Source organism: Accipiter gentilis, chromosome 22 (genome assembly GCF_929443795.1).
Source record: "Accipiter gentilis chromosome 22, bAccGen1.1, whole genome shotgun sequence".
Lineage (NCBI taxonomy): Eukaryota > Metazoa > Chordata > Aves > Accipitriformes > Accipitridae > Astur > Astur gentilis.
Window position 1 is genome coordinate 6,050,206 of NC_064901.1, and position 16,692 is coordinate 6,066,897.

General features: G+C 40.6%; 1 protein-coding gene across 4 annotated transcripts; it reads left to right on the forward strand.

Annotated features, from left to right (window-relative positions):
- Positions 1 to 33: 33 nt before the first annotated feature.
- Positions 34 to 16,327, forward strand: PPP2R3C (protein phosphatase 2 regulatory subunit B''gamma). 4 transcript variants are annotated; one of them, XM_049825479.1, is made up of 13 exons: positions 34 to 52; positions 804 to 994; positions 2,159 to 2,263; positions 2,866 to 2,978; positions 3,804 to 3,901; positions 6,713 to 6,783; positions 7,518 to 7,650; positions 8,787 to 8,842; positions 8,916 to 8,991; positions 9,649 to 9,785; positions 11,457 to 11,594; positions 14,762 to 14,821; positions 15,519 to 16,324. In XM_049825479.1, the coding sequence occupies exons 2-13, from the start codon at positions 902 to 904 to the stop codon at positions 15,705 to 15,707; spliced, it is 1,269 nt and encodes a 422-aa protein (XP_049681436.1). In that variant the 5' UTR covers positions 34 to 52; positions 804 to 901; the 3' UTR covers positions 15,708 to 16,324. The 4 variants fall into 4 exon arrangements, with proteins under 4 accessions (XP_049681436.1, XP_049681438.1, XP_049681440.1 ...); XM_049825481.1 differs by lacking the exon at positions 34 to 52 and adding an exon at positions 131 to 147 and having other exon boundaries at positions 867 to 994; XM_049825483.1 differs by lacking the exon at positions 34 to 52 and adding an exon at positions 411 to 495 and having other exon boundaries at positions 867 to 994.
- The last annotated feature ends 365 nt before the right edge of the window (positions 16,328 to 16,692 follow it).

The following is a 16,692-nucleotide window of genomic DNA, read 5'->3' on the forward strand; positions in this document are numbered from 1 at the left end:
TACATGGACTGGAAGCGGAGCTTGCGGGGCCGCCTGGCCGCCCGCCGCGCCCGTGAGTGCCCCGGGACCGGGACAGAGACCGGGGGCGCTCCTCGCCGCGGCGTGGCGGCCGTGCGCGGGAGCGGTGCAGGGAAGGTGCCCCCGTGGGTGAGCGCGGCCGCCGGCGCCCGCAGTAGAGGAGGGGGTGCGGGGTCAGGCCATGGCGGGGCGAGCCTCGGCGTGCCCGGTGTTGCTCCCGTTCCCCGCCTGCAGGCTGCCGCGGGGGCCGGGCGGGCGTCGGAGCGGCTCCGCGCAGAAAGAAACGCAGGTGTTGTCGGGGTGAGGGGCGGCGCGGAGCCGAGGGCGCGCCGGTGCTGCAGGGGCCGGTCCGTTCTGCGGCGCAGACCTTTCCCCCCCCCCCCCCCCCACCCGCCACGGCTCCGGCCGGTAGCTCTCTCTCCGTTGGCAGGCGAGCCCCCCCGAGAGAGCTCGCGCCGGCGTGTCCGGGCGCGAAGGGTGAGTTTTCGCCGCCGCTGGCGGTCGGCAGCGCCTCGAGCAGCGCTGCCGCCGTCGGGCGGGGAGCGCTGCCGCCGTGAGGGGCGCGGCCGCTGCAGAGAACGGGGGGGAGGGGGCCGCGCAGCTGCCGAGAGCGGCGCTTTGCGGGCGCTGAGGCGGGCCGGAGGGGCCGTGCTGCACGTACCCGTTGTCTGGGTCGCGTGATGGGCCTGCGCTCCCTGCGTTTCCACCTAATATTTGCGTCGCTGAACGTCAGCGTAGCTGTGCGAGCCGCAGCGTTTTTGTTGTGTTTTTGTTTTTTTTTCAAGCTCCTTGTTAGGTTAAAACTCTGTTTGGAGGACAACACGAAAATTCTTTTCTGTGTTAATCAGCTAAAAAGAGCGAACAAGAGCTAAAAGATGAGGAAATGGAATTGTTCACAAAGTATTACGTGGAATGGAAAGGAGGAAGAAAAAGTGGCAGTACCTCGTATACGAACATACCACGATTTTACTACAGGGTAAGTAAGGTATCCAGACACACTTCAACAAGAGGCCGTTCTGTGTTATAAGGACAGTTGCGCTTATTCAAAGGGACGCTTCAGAACCTTAAGCAGATCAAAATCTGAATGGTGTGGCTCGCGAAGCGTAACTTTTTGTTTTGTACAATTGTGGATTGTCAGCATTTTCAAATAATTACTAAGCGTCTCATCAAAGGCCATTAAATAGTTTACTAACCAGGCAGTAGGCTTGGCTGTTTACTTAAGATAGGAAGTCCTCTTTCTCCTTCGGAGAAACTTCCTGTTTTAACTAAATTTTGTCATACCGGTGTTATAAATACATATGTTCCTATTTCTGTTTAGACACGATGGGATGCTGCTTTGTGAAAATGGTGGGTCGTTGGTCTTGCAGACTAAAGATAGGTCTGTTGCTTGCATCATCCAGCAGAAATGCTGGGTCCAACGTCTTGTGTGTGAGATGAATCAGATTGGGATGGGGGAATATGGGAGCACAAGTTCAACATCTTGAACTTGTGGCTGGCGTTTGTCAGCTTGACCACTCAGCTGCTATCTAACCTCACGTGGTCCCGTATTCCTTAAGGAGCAAAAGTTTCTGCCAATTAAGTTCTCAAGTACCCATGTTTCAGTTGATGAATACACATGCAGCCATCCAAGTTCTGGTAATGCTGTACAGTTTTGCATGTAAACATTGGCACAACTTTCATACTAAGTGTTCTTTCATCTGTTTTGTTGGCCAAAACAAGTCTAGTAGACATTCACACTTCTGAGAGCCAGGCCTACCACAAAATAGAAAGTGCTGCTCTCTCCTGAGTAAAAACACAATAGTAAATGTCTATTATGTGTGAGCCCTCCTATCCTGCAACTGTGGGAAAGTGCTTACTGGATGGATTATCAGGTATGGGGTAGGTCTCTGTCTGTCATGTTAAAGATGTCCTGCTTTAAATAAATATTTCAATATTGAAATAGTTTGAGACAGTATGCAAGTGATACCCCTGTAGAAGGAGCAGGTACCATACAGCATTCTGGTAGATAGGTGGTTGTTTTCTGTCAAGTAAACAGCTTCATCATAGCTTGAGAGACAGGGCTACCTAAGAGTACTTGCTAGATGAGTAGTTTTTGAATGGTAGCACTGTACAGAAAATTGAAATGCCACACTGTTCCTAGCTGCCAGCTGAAGATGAAGTCTTGCTTCAGAAATTAAGAGAAGAATCTAGAGCAGTCTTCCTGCAAAGGAAAAGTAGAGAGCTGTTGGATAATGAAGAGCTGCAGGTAAGAAAATGTTTTCTGTATGTCTCGTAATGGCTTCTGACAAGACTTCCTCTTTCTGCAGCATTTGATTATCTCCTGTCTGTCCACAGAATCTTGTGGTAAGGTGCTTTGTATTCAGGCATGTTGGCTGGTTGTGAAGTACTAGCTAAAGCTGAAGTGCTGCGCAGTCTTGGGCTGGTAATGTCAGTGTAATGCTTCCTCGTTATAAATGTATATGAGGACTAAATAAATGGCTTCTGGTTTTCCAGCACATTCCAACAATTTCCCTAGTGGGCCCAGAAGAAGAAACAAGTTCTGTTTATGTATCACTGAGAGAGACTCCAGAGATGGTTGAGTTTACTGCAGTGCAAAGACAAGAGGGATGTGACCCTAGAAAATCCTAGTGAGCGAGAGAGACTGTGTGTCTGTTTCACACCAGTTTAGAGCAGTGGAAATACTGCTTGCTTGCTTGCTTTTCTGGCTGAACTGACGATGTGTACTGATTAACTGAGATAACCTTGCAGCAAAACCACATTTTTGCTGCATTTCTTAGATGCTCTGTCTTAAGCACGTTGACATCTCTAGAGAGATCTCTTCTTAACCAAATAAAAATGCCTTTTAAGAATCTGTGGTTTCTACTGGACAAACATCAGACATCACCAATGATTGGGGAAGAAGCAATGATCAACTATGAGAACTTCTTGAAAGTTGGTGAAAAAGCTGGACCTAAATGCAAGTAAGGCTTTCTTCTCTTGTGTATGCTTACTTTGGCTAAACCTAAGTACTGCTGTAACTTCCAGTTGCTAAAATAGATGGAAACACTTTAATGGTGAGATAAAATCATGTCCATGCAGTTATTGATGACCTAGTTGCTTTGCGTCCTTGCAAAGGGGTACTGCCCTACATCTCTGAGGGAACTTTTGGTAGAGATGTCTGCAAGAGGGGTGCTGCGTCGTTTTGAAGAAATTCTTATCAGCCTGAGAATTTTTGTGATGTTAATGGCCAGTAAACAGCACATTTTGTATTTGAAGAGGAAATCATGTCTCCAGTGATACTGTTCAAGCTTTCCTAATATCTTCTGTTGGAAAATTTCCTACCAGATGTTCTGTGTACAGCATACAGTGAATATTCCTTCTTTATGCTCCTGGTGGAGGCTGCTGTTGTGCACATAACTTTGTGACTGAATTTTGGGCAGAAGCAGGGTAGTTGTCAGTACTGGCAGTTCTTTTTATGTGCATATCGTTGCAGCAGATTGGAAGCTACCAAACATATTGTACTAAAGAAGAATTAAATCGAATGAAAGCTCTCAAAACTCCCACATCACTGAAGAGTCTCATGAGCAGTAAAGGCAGCTGCTTTTTATTGCGTTTACCATTGTTACTTGGTAGGATCCCACTTGATGGGTGTAGTGTAGCAAATGAACATCTTGGAATATACAGAATATATTCTATATTGTTAAAACAGTATTTTAAAGTGTCTGTAAGTTTTGGATACTGTAATTGGGTCTGCCCGTGCAGTGTAATCGGATGTATAGAAGTAGCTTTGTGTTTATGTTTTACAGGCAGTTCTTCACAGCTAAGATCTTTGCTAAATTACTTCATAACGATCCTTATGGGAGGATATCTATCATGCAGTTTTTCAATTATGTCATGCGAAAAGGTTAGTTGATGTTTCTTCTGTGTTAATGACAAGTTGTTTTATTTTCAAGGCTATTTTAAACTTTATTAATTACTTGCTGTGCTCTTTAACAGCAGTGAGATCTAGCCCTTGATTGCTAATGCTGTTTTCCTGGAGGTTTGGGAGTTTTTCCAGTTACTAGGAGGTGGGAGTTCACCCTAGCTCTGAAATACACCTCTCAGCCATTGATCTCTTTTGTTATATAAGTCATTCTGATTTCCTTTATTCAGGCAGTACTGTGAAGAGCAAAACAGTAAAGTTACGTAGAAAGTGTGATCCTAGCCACTGTAATTAGACTGTCTGGCAGACAGCTTTGCTGTTTTTCCTTTTACAGAGTGGTGTTATGTTTTCTAACTGTGCTTGCCAAATATGTCGATATGTTCTTGTGCTTGTTGCTATAGCCCTGCCATATTTTAAGGTATTTTTTATTATAAATAAATACTTGGGCTGAAAAATGCAAATTTTTTTTAATCTGTATTAGATCTTGTTTAAAAAGATGAGGGTGGCTAGCAAAAAGGAAGGTTGCATCATTGCCTTGTCCCCTGGCTACTGGTTCTTGGGTCTTGTAGAGCCTTCAGGAGGGGACAATAGCACCTTTCCCCAGAGCAGCTCAGCTTGTTTAATTAAAATGTTGTGGTTCAAGGGATGAGAGATGTATTGAGCAGGAAACCTGGTGAGTAGACATGCAGAGTATGCAAGGAAGGAGTAGTAGGCCCATTTGCAACAAACAGCAAACCCAAAAGTTGCAGGACAGGAGACTTGTGAAGAAGTCTGTGAAAATTGTATGCATTTCAAAAAGGCTTACCCAGATGGACACAACAGAGGTTCTTTCAGAGCTCTTTATTTCATTTGTTTAATCCAGAAGTTTTAAGTCTTTGTTCATGGTGATACTTTTTGTCTAAAAAAAAAAAAAAAAAAACAACCAAAAAACAAAACTAACAAAAAAAAAAAAAAACCACAAACAAAAAAAACCCCATCAACAACAAAAAAACTCAAAAAAACCCCAAAACCCCACCAAATTTAGAGACAACAAGCCTTTTGGCATGTCCCATCTCAGTCAATTTCATTTTCAGAGTCTGGCCAACATAAGGTCCCATCGTAGTGTTTGTCTGCAAGTCCCTCTTGGGTCAGTTGAGTAAGGATCTTTGTTTTTGCTAGCTTACAGCATTGAAATTGCCTAATAAAGTTAGCCCAGTAGCATATCTGTGCAGTAGCTGAGCTCATTTCTATTGTCTGTTTTACAGTGTTGTGTATGAAGGCTAAAGACCAGGCCAGATACTAAAGGAAGACAAATAACCTGTAGGAACTTTCAGTTAATACTTCAGATTGGAATTAGTGATTTCCATCTGTGTTTACTGCTAAGTGTCCTGCAGTGTGGCACTGAAGGGAGAGGAAAGTAACATGATGAAGAGAGTTAATCTGCAGCTGCTTGAGCTTATCCAAGTTGGGGCAGTGCAGTCCCACATTTCACCTTGTTTTGATGAAGCTCATGCAGCAGAGCAGTCAGCTTCCAGAGTGGTGCTGCAGCAGGGGAGAGGCCATGTTGCCCTGAGCTTAAAACATCTTAAACTGCTGTGCCTCGGGTGTGTGATGGTATTCTCTAACCAGCTGAACTCATTAATGAGCTTTTGGGGTTTTTCTTTGTTAAAGTTTTAGGAATAGCTGCATGTAATCACATACTTGTGCTGAACTGTAGCATTTTGTCTTTCTGCTTCCTACCTCCAGCGGGAGGATTTCCTACACTCCACGGATTACAGCCTTTCTTCCTCTTTCTTAATGATCTACACAGTCCTTTTGGGAGAGGAAGAGAGAATGCTGTACTTAATAACTGAATAATGGTGAAGCATTTCCCAAAGCACTGTCTGCCTCCAGTAACGCTCCCCCTTCAGGAGAAAAGGTGGTGGAGACTGTTGGCTTTGTCCAGACAAGTCAAGCCTAGTCAAAGTGTCTTGAATCGCTTCAGGGTGCGTGATGCGCTTACCTTTAAACTTCAGCCAGCAAAAAACAGCTTCACCATGTAACCTCTGTCATCTCTGATACTTGGTCCACCCTGGCACTTACCTTGAAGAGATGAATATTGATATAAGCACAGCTCATATTTCATAAGAGGAAGTTTTAAACTGTTTCTTTATAAAATGGAAGTTAAATTTAACATGGAGTGTGTGAATAATAGTTTCCATGTCTAATCTATGCTTGATCTCTGTTACTGTGCTTTAACAATGGCCTCAAGCAAGTTGTCCTGTAGATTGGCTGATTAATGCACCTTCTCATTGCAAAAATAGATGCTTGTGCTATTGTGATTCTCCTGTTGTAACTCAGAAGTGAGGGCAGGACCTTTGGCTGCAGCTGCAGCGTCTTGTACTGCACAAGGGGCTGTAGCAATCTGACCAGCAATCTGTATACAACGTTGTACAGCTGGTTTTAATGTAGTGAAAATGTGCTGCTACATGTATCTCTAGGTCAGCAAGAGGGAACAAATCCATATGATTCCATGTACCAGATAAAATGTGGTGTCTGCTCAGCTGTTTCTCACATCTAGTTGTTATAAGGTAGTCTTGGCCACAGCGTACTATATATCGCCAGTGACTCTTACCAACTTAGAGACTGTAACAGCATTTCTAAGCAGGGCTGGTACATATCGTGGCTTTGCTTAAATCTCAGAAAAGTGTGAAACAGAGAGAGGCACTTAACATCCAACAGTGCCTTGTGGCCTTTGGAATAACTTGAAATTTTGGTGAGGCCTCAAAAACCCCCTAGGTTTCTTGCATTGTAATTCTGTTTTCTATTTTACAGTATGGCTTCATCAGACAAGAATAGGCCTCAGTTTATATGACGTGGCAGGACAGGGCTACCTCAGAGAATCAGTAAGTAAATTCTTGATTAACTTAATGTCTGTCTTTATTCAAACGACAGAGCATCAGAAAGGCTCCAATTTTCTTCCAGCCTTATCTCATGAAAGCTTGTAACAAAATCTAGATTGGGGGGGGCACATTCGTTTGGATAAATAACAATCTCTATATTCTAGAGATTTGGTGGTGAGAGTGCTGCTAGCATTTTTAACATACGGGTGATTCTCTGAAAAAGAGATCGTAGGTATCAAGGTTTCATGTCATTAGCGCTTTACTAGATTTAGTAGGATATAGTAGAAATCACAAAAAAGGATGGCTAGAGTGGGTCTCAAGAATTATTCTCCTGTTCTAATAGGAGTTACTATTATAAATAAGAAGGTTCTAGTTACCACTCTACTCAAAAAAGATCTATTAAATCATATTTAGCAATAGGATAATGCAATTAGGAGGTTTGCATTGGTATTTGAAAAAGGTACAGTTGAATGCATTTACACTTACATGTAAATATAATCTACTTTAACATTCTCCTTTATTTGTAGACCGTTTCAGTCATGGCATCGCATGAGTATGTAAATGACCTAGGTTTTCTTGCACAGAGACAGCAGCTTTTTTGCCTGCTTTCATGTTCTTTCTTTTGTTGCAGGATTGTATTTTTATCAAAATATACTTGAAAGCCAGAGTGAAATATAGCAAATGTGCAACAATAGTAGTATTTAAAGCTTGTTTTCTTTTCTTTCCTAATTCTGCAGGATTTAGAAAACTATATTTTGGAACTCATTCCTACTTTGCCACAACTGGATGGTTTAGAAAAATCTTTTTATTCCTTCTATGTCTGCACAGCAGTTAGAAAGTTTTTCTTCTTTCTGGATCCTCTCAGAACAGGTAGGTCCATGTTTTCAAAATTCTAAATATGTGGGAGTTATTTTCACTTTTAAAACGTTTCCACTGAAGCTACTTGTGTTTTCAAAGTAATATGTAGTTGTCTTTGTAGGCTTTTGTTCAGCAATCTTGTATTTGAATATTAATCTCGACTGAAGACCGTGAGTCTTTACGTGGGTCTAATAATCTACAGCTAATGAATTCCTATGAGATACCCGTCAGTTGTGGTACTATAGGGTTATCGCACAGAAACTGACAAATAAGATCCTGTTTCATCCTAAGGCATCATTAGCAGTAGCTGATTTTATAAGTGTTTAGGGTGAATAGAAAACACAGCAGCTAATGACAGAACTGCTTGGCAGGACATTCACAGAACTGTGGAAATGCTTCTCCTGTGATTAAATTTGTGTGCACCATGTAAACTCATTAGAAAAGGTTTGCAGTTATGGGTACTAATTCTTTTTACAGATGTAGCTCCCTTGGACAACAGTTTGCTTTTTTGTATGGCCTTGATTTAAGTCACAAACTGCATGTGTTTTCAAGATCTAGCTGTGCCACTCAAAGATGTCAGAATTGTGTGGGCAGTAGCCTTTGGCAGAGGTAATTATAAACAGGTAGGGAGGGTGTGTGTGAAGTTACAGTGCCATTATTTTGCACAGCTGCTTGTGCAGTGTCCGTGCACCAGCCAAAGCTGCACCAGCAGAAGTGCATTCTGCCACCTTAGCTTTGTGTCACATCTGTAGTTTCTGAAGATGTAAAAATACCACATCACTTAAGAGACTCTATTATTCCAACAAATGTTTTAAGCATGGTTTTTGCATTTTTTATTTTACATGTTGAGTTGAAGTCTTGCATATTTTTTTTTATCTAGTTTTCTGGCTTTTAAGGCTTCAGGGTAATTCCTGCCAATATCAAGCTAGTTTTATTCAGTCATTTAAAAGCTATTTTTATTTTATCTCTTAAATTACAGCCTTATCCTTGATGTTAGAAGTTGGGTGTGTTTGGCTTCGTTTTTTTTAAGAAGGCAATTTTTTTTCTGCTCGGAACACTTCTTTCTTAAGTAGAATCACCTAAGTGAGGACAGTAAAATGGGTATGTTGTCTGGGCAACTGTTAAAATGTTTCCTTTTCTTGCTGCAGGGAAGATAAAGATACAGGATATTTTAGCTTGCAGCTTCTTGGATGACTTACTGGAGGTAAAGATCTCTTAGCATGTACTATGATATTTTAATTTACTCTTTCTGAATTCTAACTTTATTTTTCACTTAGTTAAGGGATGAAGAACTTTCTAAAGAAAGTCAGGAAACAAATTGGTTTTCTGCTCCTTCTGCCTTAAGAGTTTATGGTAGGTTCCTTTATATGTGAATGTTTTTGTTTTTTTTTCTTTTTCCCTCCTCTCTGCCTCCTATGACTTAGTTACATTCTTAGTGTTATTTTTCCTCTGTTTTTTTTCTCACTAAATCTTCCTGATAACTTGTGTTTTCAACTCCTGTAGCCATCCTTTCAGTGTATCTTCTCGACTTTCTTTATAGTTTCAGTTCTCCACTGTTGCTCTTTACAACGGTTTTATCCTCTGTCATTTTTGTGCTTATTGCACAGGGTACAAGATTCCTCTGTAACCTTTTCTTTTGACTGTTCTGTTCATGCTTTTGCATCACTTTTAACTCTTTTTTCATGCTTACAGCAGGTCTGTTTAAAAGATGTTCTTAGCCTTCTGCTCCTTTCTCTGTATACACAGTCTTTACTTTTTGAGCCATTACCTTAGAGTAGAACTATTAACACCTCGTTATGGGAATCCTGCTTCCCCTCTGCCCACCTTCTGTGCTCACTTATGGTGCTCTATGAGTATTATTGTGGATCTAGCATCTTCCTACTTAACTGCATTAACTTTATGATGAAAATTAAATAAATGTTAAAGAAGTGCTAGATTTTCTTTCAATATTGAAACAGTTCTTTGCTGACATAGGTACATTGTGTTTTGCCCTCTATATCTTCTCCCTAGGCCAGTACTTAAACCTTGATAAAGATCACAATGGCATGCTTAGCAAAGAAGAACTGTCCCGGTATGGAACAGGGACTCTGACCAACATATTTTTGGATCGTGTCTTTCAGGAATGCTTAACTTATGACGGTGAAATGGTAAGTGCATATTTTCACTTCATTCACAATATAAAAGCTTTGGCTTATTGAAATGTGTCATAATCAGTATCTTTGAAATAAAAAGTAGCTTAAGGTAAAGTAACCATTATTATTGTGCACACAAATGACCATGCAGCAGATTAGAGAATTAATTTTCTTAACAGCAAGGTGATCACAGCATGGCTTAAAGACAAGTTTCTTGTTTTGAAAAGCAGAGGTGATAGAAAATCCAGACAGCCTAGGATAAAGCTGCTCATAGATTGAATAACATAAAGTGCATGTTGAAAAAATGTATAGATGTAGCAGTGGGTTTTAGTTACATGTAATTCTTTAGAGAACCAAAGACAAGTGGCACACTTGAGACTAGTGCAAGTCAGCTAACCTGTCCACTTCTTCATGAAGACAGCAGTGTTTGTTGTTGTAAGCTTTCCATAGCTGTGAAAAAATGGGAAGTCTAACTAAATTAGAGTTAAAATAAAATCTTTTAACTGTATTTATTTTGAAAGCTTTACTTAATGTATTGCTACTCTTGTTGTCTGCATTCAGATGACTAAACTCTGAAAGTGATAAATTACAAATTCACTTTATGGTCCTTCTGTCACCTTAGCAGTTTTTTGTAGAATCACAGAATCATTGAGGTGGTGAGGGATCCTCTTAGTTGCCCCTTGCTGGGCTTGCTGCAGTAAGTCCATCTCTCTCTTGTGCGGGGGAGACCAGAGCAGGACCCAGTGCTCAGATGGGGTCTAAGCAGTGGTGAGTAGAGAAGGTTCACCTTGCTTGACTTGCCAGCAAAGCTCTTGCTATTGCAGCTCAGGATGCTGTTAGCAGCCTTTGCTGCAAGGGCACGTTGCTGGTGCGTGTTCAATTTTGTTGCCCATCAGAACTCCCAGGTTCATCTGTGCAAAGCTGCTTTCTGACAAGTCAGCCCCCAGCATGTCTGATGCATGGGGTTCTTCCTCCCCAAATGCAGGATTTTGCATTCCCTTTGTTGAACTCGATGAGCATCCTGTCAGCCCATTTTTCCGGGCTGTCAAGCTCCCTCTGAATGGCAGCACAACTCTGGTGTTTAAGGTAGACAGGGTTATTGTATACATAGGACTGAAGGATTTCTGTCCTTGTCACAACTGTATCTTGATTGGGAAACCAAGAATCAGTACTAGTGAAAAAGAAAAGTGTGGTACAGATTTGTGGTGTCCACTAATGCTTCTACCACGTGATTTGCCAAACTACCTACTCTGGTCCAAAGATTATATACTTTAATTGGCCATATAGTTCACCGTTTGGTAATGGTAGGCTTACTGCCACTGGACGTTTAATTTGTGGTAATGAAAACGTTTTATATGGCTTTTTTTCACCAGCTGGGTATGTTCAGCAGTCTAAAGATGTATTAAACATTGTTTTAAATATATAGTATATATAGCATGTTTAACTTGGATATATGCTTGGAATCCTATTTTACCTCTAAAATGACAGGATTTCCTATCAGCAGCAGTCATTAAAAACTAACTTTTCTGTTCATGTGGGTGGTAGCCGCCATTTTCTATTTCATGTTGTCTTTTTCAGAAAATAGACTGATCCCCTACAATGAAATAGCTGCCAATTATAAAGTTCCTGCTTGCAAAATCAATTTAGAAAGACGACTGTAATAAACATGATTGTATCTACTTTTAGGACTATAAAACCTACCTGGACTTTGTGCTTGCATTAGAAAACAGAAAGGAGCCTGCAGCTCTGCAATACATTTTCAAACTGCTTGATATAGAGAACAAAGGATACCTGAATGTCTTTTCCCTTAATTATTTCTTTAGGGTAAGTCTCTTTATACAGGTAGGCCATTTTCTGTGTTTATAGTGTTATAGCCTCTGTGCTTCTGCATGCAGATCTGCAGGGAATCACTTTAAATTACTAATACCCACTGGGAGGCTAGTAACTACTTGTAAGAAGATTTAAAATATTAAAAAAAATCTTCCAAAACTTGGAAAGAATTCAAAAGGTATTTTCAACATCTTATCTGCAGTTGAAATTAACTGTTTTGATTTCATTTAGGAAAAATATTTTCTGTTTTGTTTTGGTGGGTTTTTTTAATTTAAATTGTCCTAAAATTGCCTAATGATTACCTATTAAAATCTTTTGATGGTTCTAATTGGTTATTGCCCATGATTTTAATTTCCACTGTTATCCTAAAAATCAGTAGAAGAAATGAAAATAATGAAATGCAGTGGTGGGCCTGTACAGATATGGGATTTTTCGTTCAGTGTATTGATTGCAAAAAGCTTCTTGCATTTTTCATATTACACATTTTCATGTGTTCTCCCAGAAGAAATTTAAAATAAGCTTAAATTTTTTTTTTTCAGTTGCTGTTAATTTTAACCCAGGACTTACAAAGTCTTCCTCCAAATTGTGGTTGTGTGTGAATGGTTTTTTTGTTTTTCTTCTGGCTTGTGGTGGTTTTGGTTTTGGGGTGGATGTTTTGTTGTTTTGTCTCTTTTTTTTAATAGATACCTGAGGTGTCTTGGGAAGGGGAATGTCATGTAATAAAATAGTATTTTTGCTGTGGATGGTTTAGGCTGAGTTATGAGTGTGACTTTTTTTTTTTCATGTGCAAGATGTCTTCAGTGATATCTATTCAGACACAGGGACAAGCACTTCAATTTTCTTCATGGGGATCTTTGTATTATAACTGTAAAACTAAATAATGTCATTGTTCTTAGCCATATGCTCAAAGTATGATGAACAAGGTACATCATTCAGCTCATTAAGTAAAGCATTCAGGCCTGCTCAAGACATAATCTTATATCCACATGATTTCTGTATTGTTGTAAGTCTCCAGCTGAACATGAACTTCGACAGTAACTGCAACTATCATTTTGTAAAAATAAGGCTTCTTATCTGGAAGACCTTTTCTAATAATTTAGGGTGGAATGGACCTTCGGAGGTCACCTGCTCCCATGACCTGCTCAGGGCAGGGCCAGTTTCACGGTTAGGTCGAGTTGCTCAGGGACTTGTCCAGGCAAGTTTTGGGTATCTCCAAGGAGGGAGACTCTACAGCCTCTTTGGGCAATGTGTTCTGGTGTCTGACTACCCTTACTGAGAAGACTTTTCTCCCCTCATCCTTTGTCCCATCTTTGTCTAGTTGGAATGCCTTTCGCTGCAGCTGGTGTCTGCTGCCTATTACCCTTTCACTGTGTGTCTCCAAGAAGAGTCTTGCTGTGTTGTCTCTAACCACCTGCTAGGTAGTTGAAGAGAGTAATTAGACTTCCCCCGCCACCTCAGCCTTGTGTTCTCCAGGTGAATTAATCTCAAGCCTTTCCTCTCAGCTGTGCTGTGCTTTAGGCCCCCAAGCATCCTGATCGCCCTCCAGTGGGTTCCTACTGGTTTGTCGGTGTCTCATAAAGGGGACCCCAAAGCTGTGAGGCTGCATCTGGAGTACTGTGTCCAAATGTTGAGTCAGGAGGAATAGTCACCTCCCCGAACCTGCTAGCTGTGCTCGTGCAGCCCAGTGTTTATCTGCCTTCAGCCCTACAAGGGCACCCTGCAGATTCTTGTTCACCTTCTTGTGCACTGACACCTCCAGCACCTTTCTTGCCAGGCTGCTTCTAGCCAGCTGGCCCCTAGAGTATACTGCTACATAGGGTTATTCTGCTGCAGGTGCAGGCAGGACTTTTGCATGTGCCTTTTGAACTTTGTTTAGTAGTTGTAGGTGTGTTGTATGCTTGATGGGCAGCTGTTGGGCCAGGACTTGGCAATACTAAGGATCCTAGAGAAACTAAGCAATGACTCATCTTCTCTCCCTGCTTTTACAGCTCACAATTCCCACTACTTTCTCCACTTCTGTTCACATGGCAGTAGGATTCAGGGAGGCCAGGAGCCGTATCAACTGTCTCCGACTCTAATTTTAATAAAGGGTGTTAATTTAGTTTTACATTTTACAAAAACATGAATTTTAGTGTTGTCATAGTACATAAGTGATCTAATGTGAAAGCAGTTTAACAAGGTAATTCTGCATAAACTGCTGTGGCATAGCTATTTTTGTGCATGTCTCCAGTTACGTATTTACTCTATGGTTTAGTTACTGAAAAGATTCCTCAAATACAGCAGATGCTTGATCATACTCTAAAATGTCTCCCTCCTTTAAACTTTTGGAAATGGAATGTTCTAAGTTTTCCTTGAAATCAGAACAGTTCCTTTTGACTCTGAATAACCGCTTTTCTGCTAGCGTAAGTGTGGGTAGGTCTGCACCTACAGAGGCTATGCTGATACAGCTGTGCTGACAAGGCTATGCAGCTTGTGCTAGTGAAACAAACAGTTTTGTTCGTAGTTGTTATCTGCAGGCAGAGGTTTGGTGATGCAGCTATTTAAATAGTACCACATTAAAAGAACTAACAGTAGGGAATACTATTTTGCTCAAAATGAGAAATGGCCACTTAACAGCCTGAACTGGGAGAATTCTTCCATGCATGGACACATACTCAAATAGACAAATACATTGTCTTCCTCACATTATTATTTAATCAACCAGAATACATGCTCCATTTTCAAAGTAGTTGGAAGTGTGAGTAGCCAAACTGCTTTGTCTGTCTGATGGTTGGTCTTTTCCTTTCTCTCTTTCCCTAGTCTGTATTTCACATTTTGTCAGAAAACTGAACGTTTTGGTTTGAGTGTATTACTATCTTAAGTTTTGAGTGTTGAATGATAATATTCAAATGTTTGCATATCCCATTTGCAGAGCATTCAAACACTGGTCATAATGAAAGTTGGATTCTTCCCATATTGACTAAGAACTGTGAACCTAGAGATGTGTATCACAGATTATGCCTTAACTCACCCCTGCCTCACTTGTGGAATAGAGTTGATTGCAAGCTGTACCATGAATGCTTTGTTACAGGGCAATACAGCTTAAAATGCAGAAGCATTAAAAAAGTTTCATACAGTGTCAGTGTAACACTGTACTACCTATTCCTAACTTTTTTTTCTAGGCTATTCAGGAACAAATGAAAATCCATGGACAAGAACCAGTTTCTTTTCAGGATGTCAAGGTTAGTTTTACTGAATAGAGTACTACATTAAATACTTGAATAAGCATTTCATAATTTACTTGTATCGTAGTTTCTAGGTTGTATATTTACTTGCAGAATAGTAGACGTGATCTGACTTGTCCTACTCACAGGTTTGAAAATGTCTTTTTATTCAGCAGTTGCTCTGTAAGGAATCTGGTATGCAACTATTCTAGTAGTTTCCTTACTATAGACAAAAGTACCTGTTAAATACATGTTGCTGTGCCTTACATTGGAAGATACTTGGTATGTCTATTTTATGGTTCAGGATCATACCTTGGAGATGGGGGCGGACTGGTGACTGAAAAAACCTGTCTGTAAAACTCTATTACTGCCTACTTTATATTTAGTAGTTTTAGTACTTAAGAAAAAGTACAAGAGCTTCTATAAAACTTAGCTCATACAAGCGAACTCAGTTTCATGTTGCCATTTTGAAGCCAAAGCCTCCCCAGAAAAGCAAATTCTTATTTGAGATGTGGGAGCTGAGCACACTGCTCCTATCTGTAGCCATTTATTGTGCTTTGTATCTTAAATGGTTTGGGACTTAACAGCTTTTTTTTTTTTTTTTGGTAAATCAGTGTGGGTGGCACTAGTTACCCAAAGATCATTCTGTATGTGATATAAAGTAGCCATTATTCTGCTCACTAATGTGTGGGGTTTTTTGACTTTTCTTTCATAGGATGAAATCTTTGATATGGTGAAGCCTAAGGATCCTTACAAAATCTCCCTTCAAGACTTAATCAATAGCAGCCAAGGAGACACTGTTACCAGCATTCTAATTGATCTGAATGGGTTCTGGACATACGAGAACAGAGAGGTCCTTGTGGCAAGTGATAATGACAACGCTGGTGATGTTGATGATACGTGACTTTGAGATATCTCTATGGATACAGTCTGCTCCTGTTCAATCTGATGCACCAAGTGTTGAAAGCTGGAAACATTCATTATCTGAATCAATGCCTCTTCCATTTTACTTCCCTCCCCCCATCCTCCCCAATATAAATGTGGTACATATAGAGGAATCACAGAACTAATTTCTGAAACCACAAAAGCAAATGTTGTTCAAAAGGTAAAAATTATCTTTTTTTTTAATAAATATTTTTTGACTTTTTCCCTGTGTACCAAGCCCTGTTCTTGTTTAAATACCCTATTCTAAATGTGAATTTACCCTGAAAGTAAGGATGTGGTTCTTGCTGGCTTCAGCAGTGGCCTGTATCCACTCGGCCATCCTAAGCCTTCCACTGCATTCTGTATGGCTTCCTGTAATGATAGTGCTTTTGAGCATTCTGTTGTAAAGGCAAAAGTCTTCAATAAGAGGTATAGAGTTTAGGCCTTTTTCCTCTGTAGGTGTCCAGCTTTAAGTGTCCAACAGAAAGGATAAGTAAATAACTATTGAACTGACTCAATAGTTGCCTAATTCTTAAGAGGTTAACAGAAATAAAACTGCACTACCTTTAGGTCTAGCTAAAACTAAGCCAAACACCTGTATAAAGGCTTTCACCTATTTAACCTCCTGTGCAAGTATTTTATGTAATTTAACTTAATTGTACAGCTGAGCTACAGCAGTAGTTAAAGCAGTGGAACTCTAATAAAGCTGTAGAAATGTTTCAACTTTCAGATAAAATTACAGTAGCTCCAGGCCAGAGGTGGTTGCAATCCTGAATTATTTATTAGTTTGAGGTAGTGCTGAACACACTGAGCTTATTAACAAGTACTACATGAGATTGTAAGGAAGGGGTAGGAGTAGTATGACATTTTAAATTTCAGTGTTTGAATAGTCCACCAGGATGTGTGACTTGGTAAAGATGAAAACAGTGAACAGGCCCATGCACCTGGGTGCAGGCATAAAGCTT

Coding starts and splice junctions, on each gene's coding strand:
- PPP2R3C (XM_049825479.1), top strand. CDS start 902: ATGGAATTGTTCACAAAGTATTACGTGGAATGGAAAGGAGGAAGAAAA. Junction 3,902..6,712: donor CAATTATGTCATGCGAAAAG/GTTAGTTGATGT, acceptor TCTATTTTACAG/TATGGCTTCATCAGACAAGA. Junction 7,651..8,786: donor TCTGGATCCTCTCAGAACAG/GTAGGTCCATGT, acceptor TTCTTGCTGCAG/GGAAGATAAAGATACAGGAT.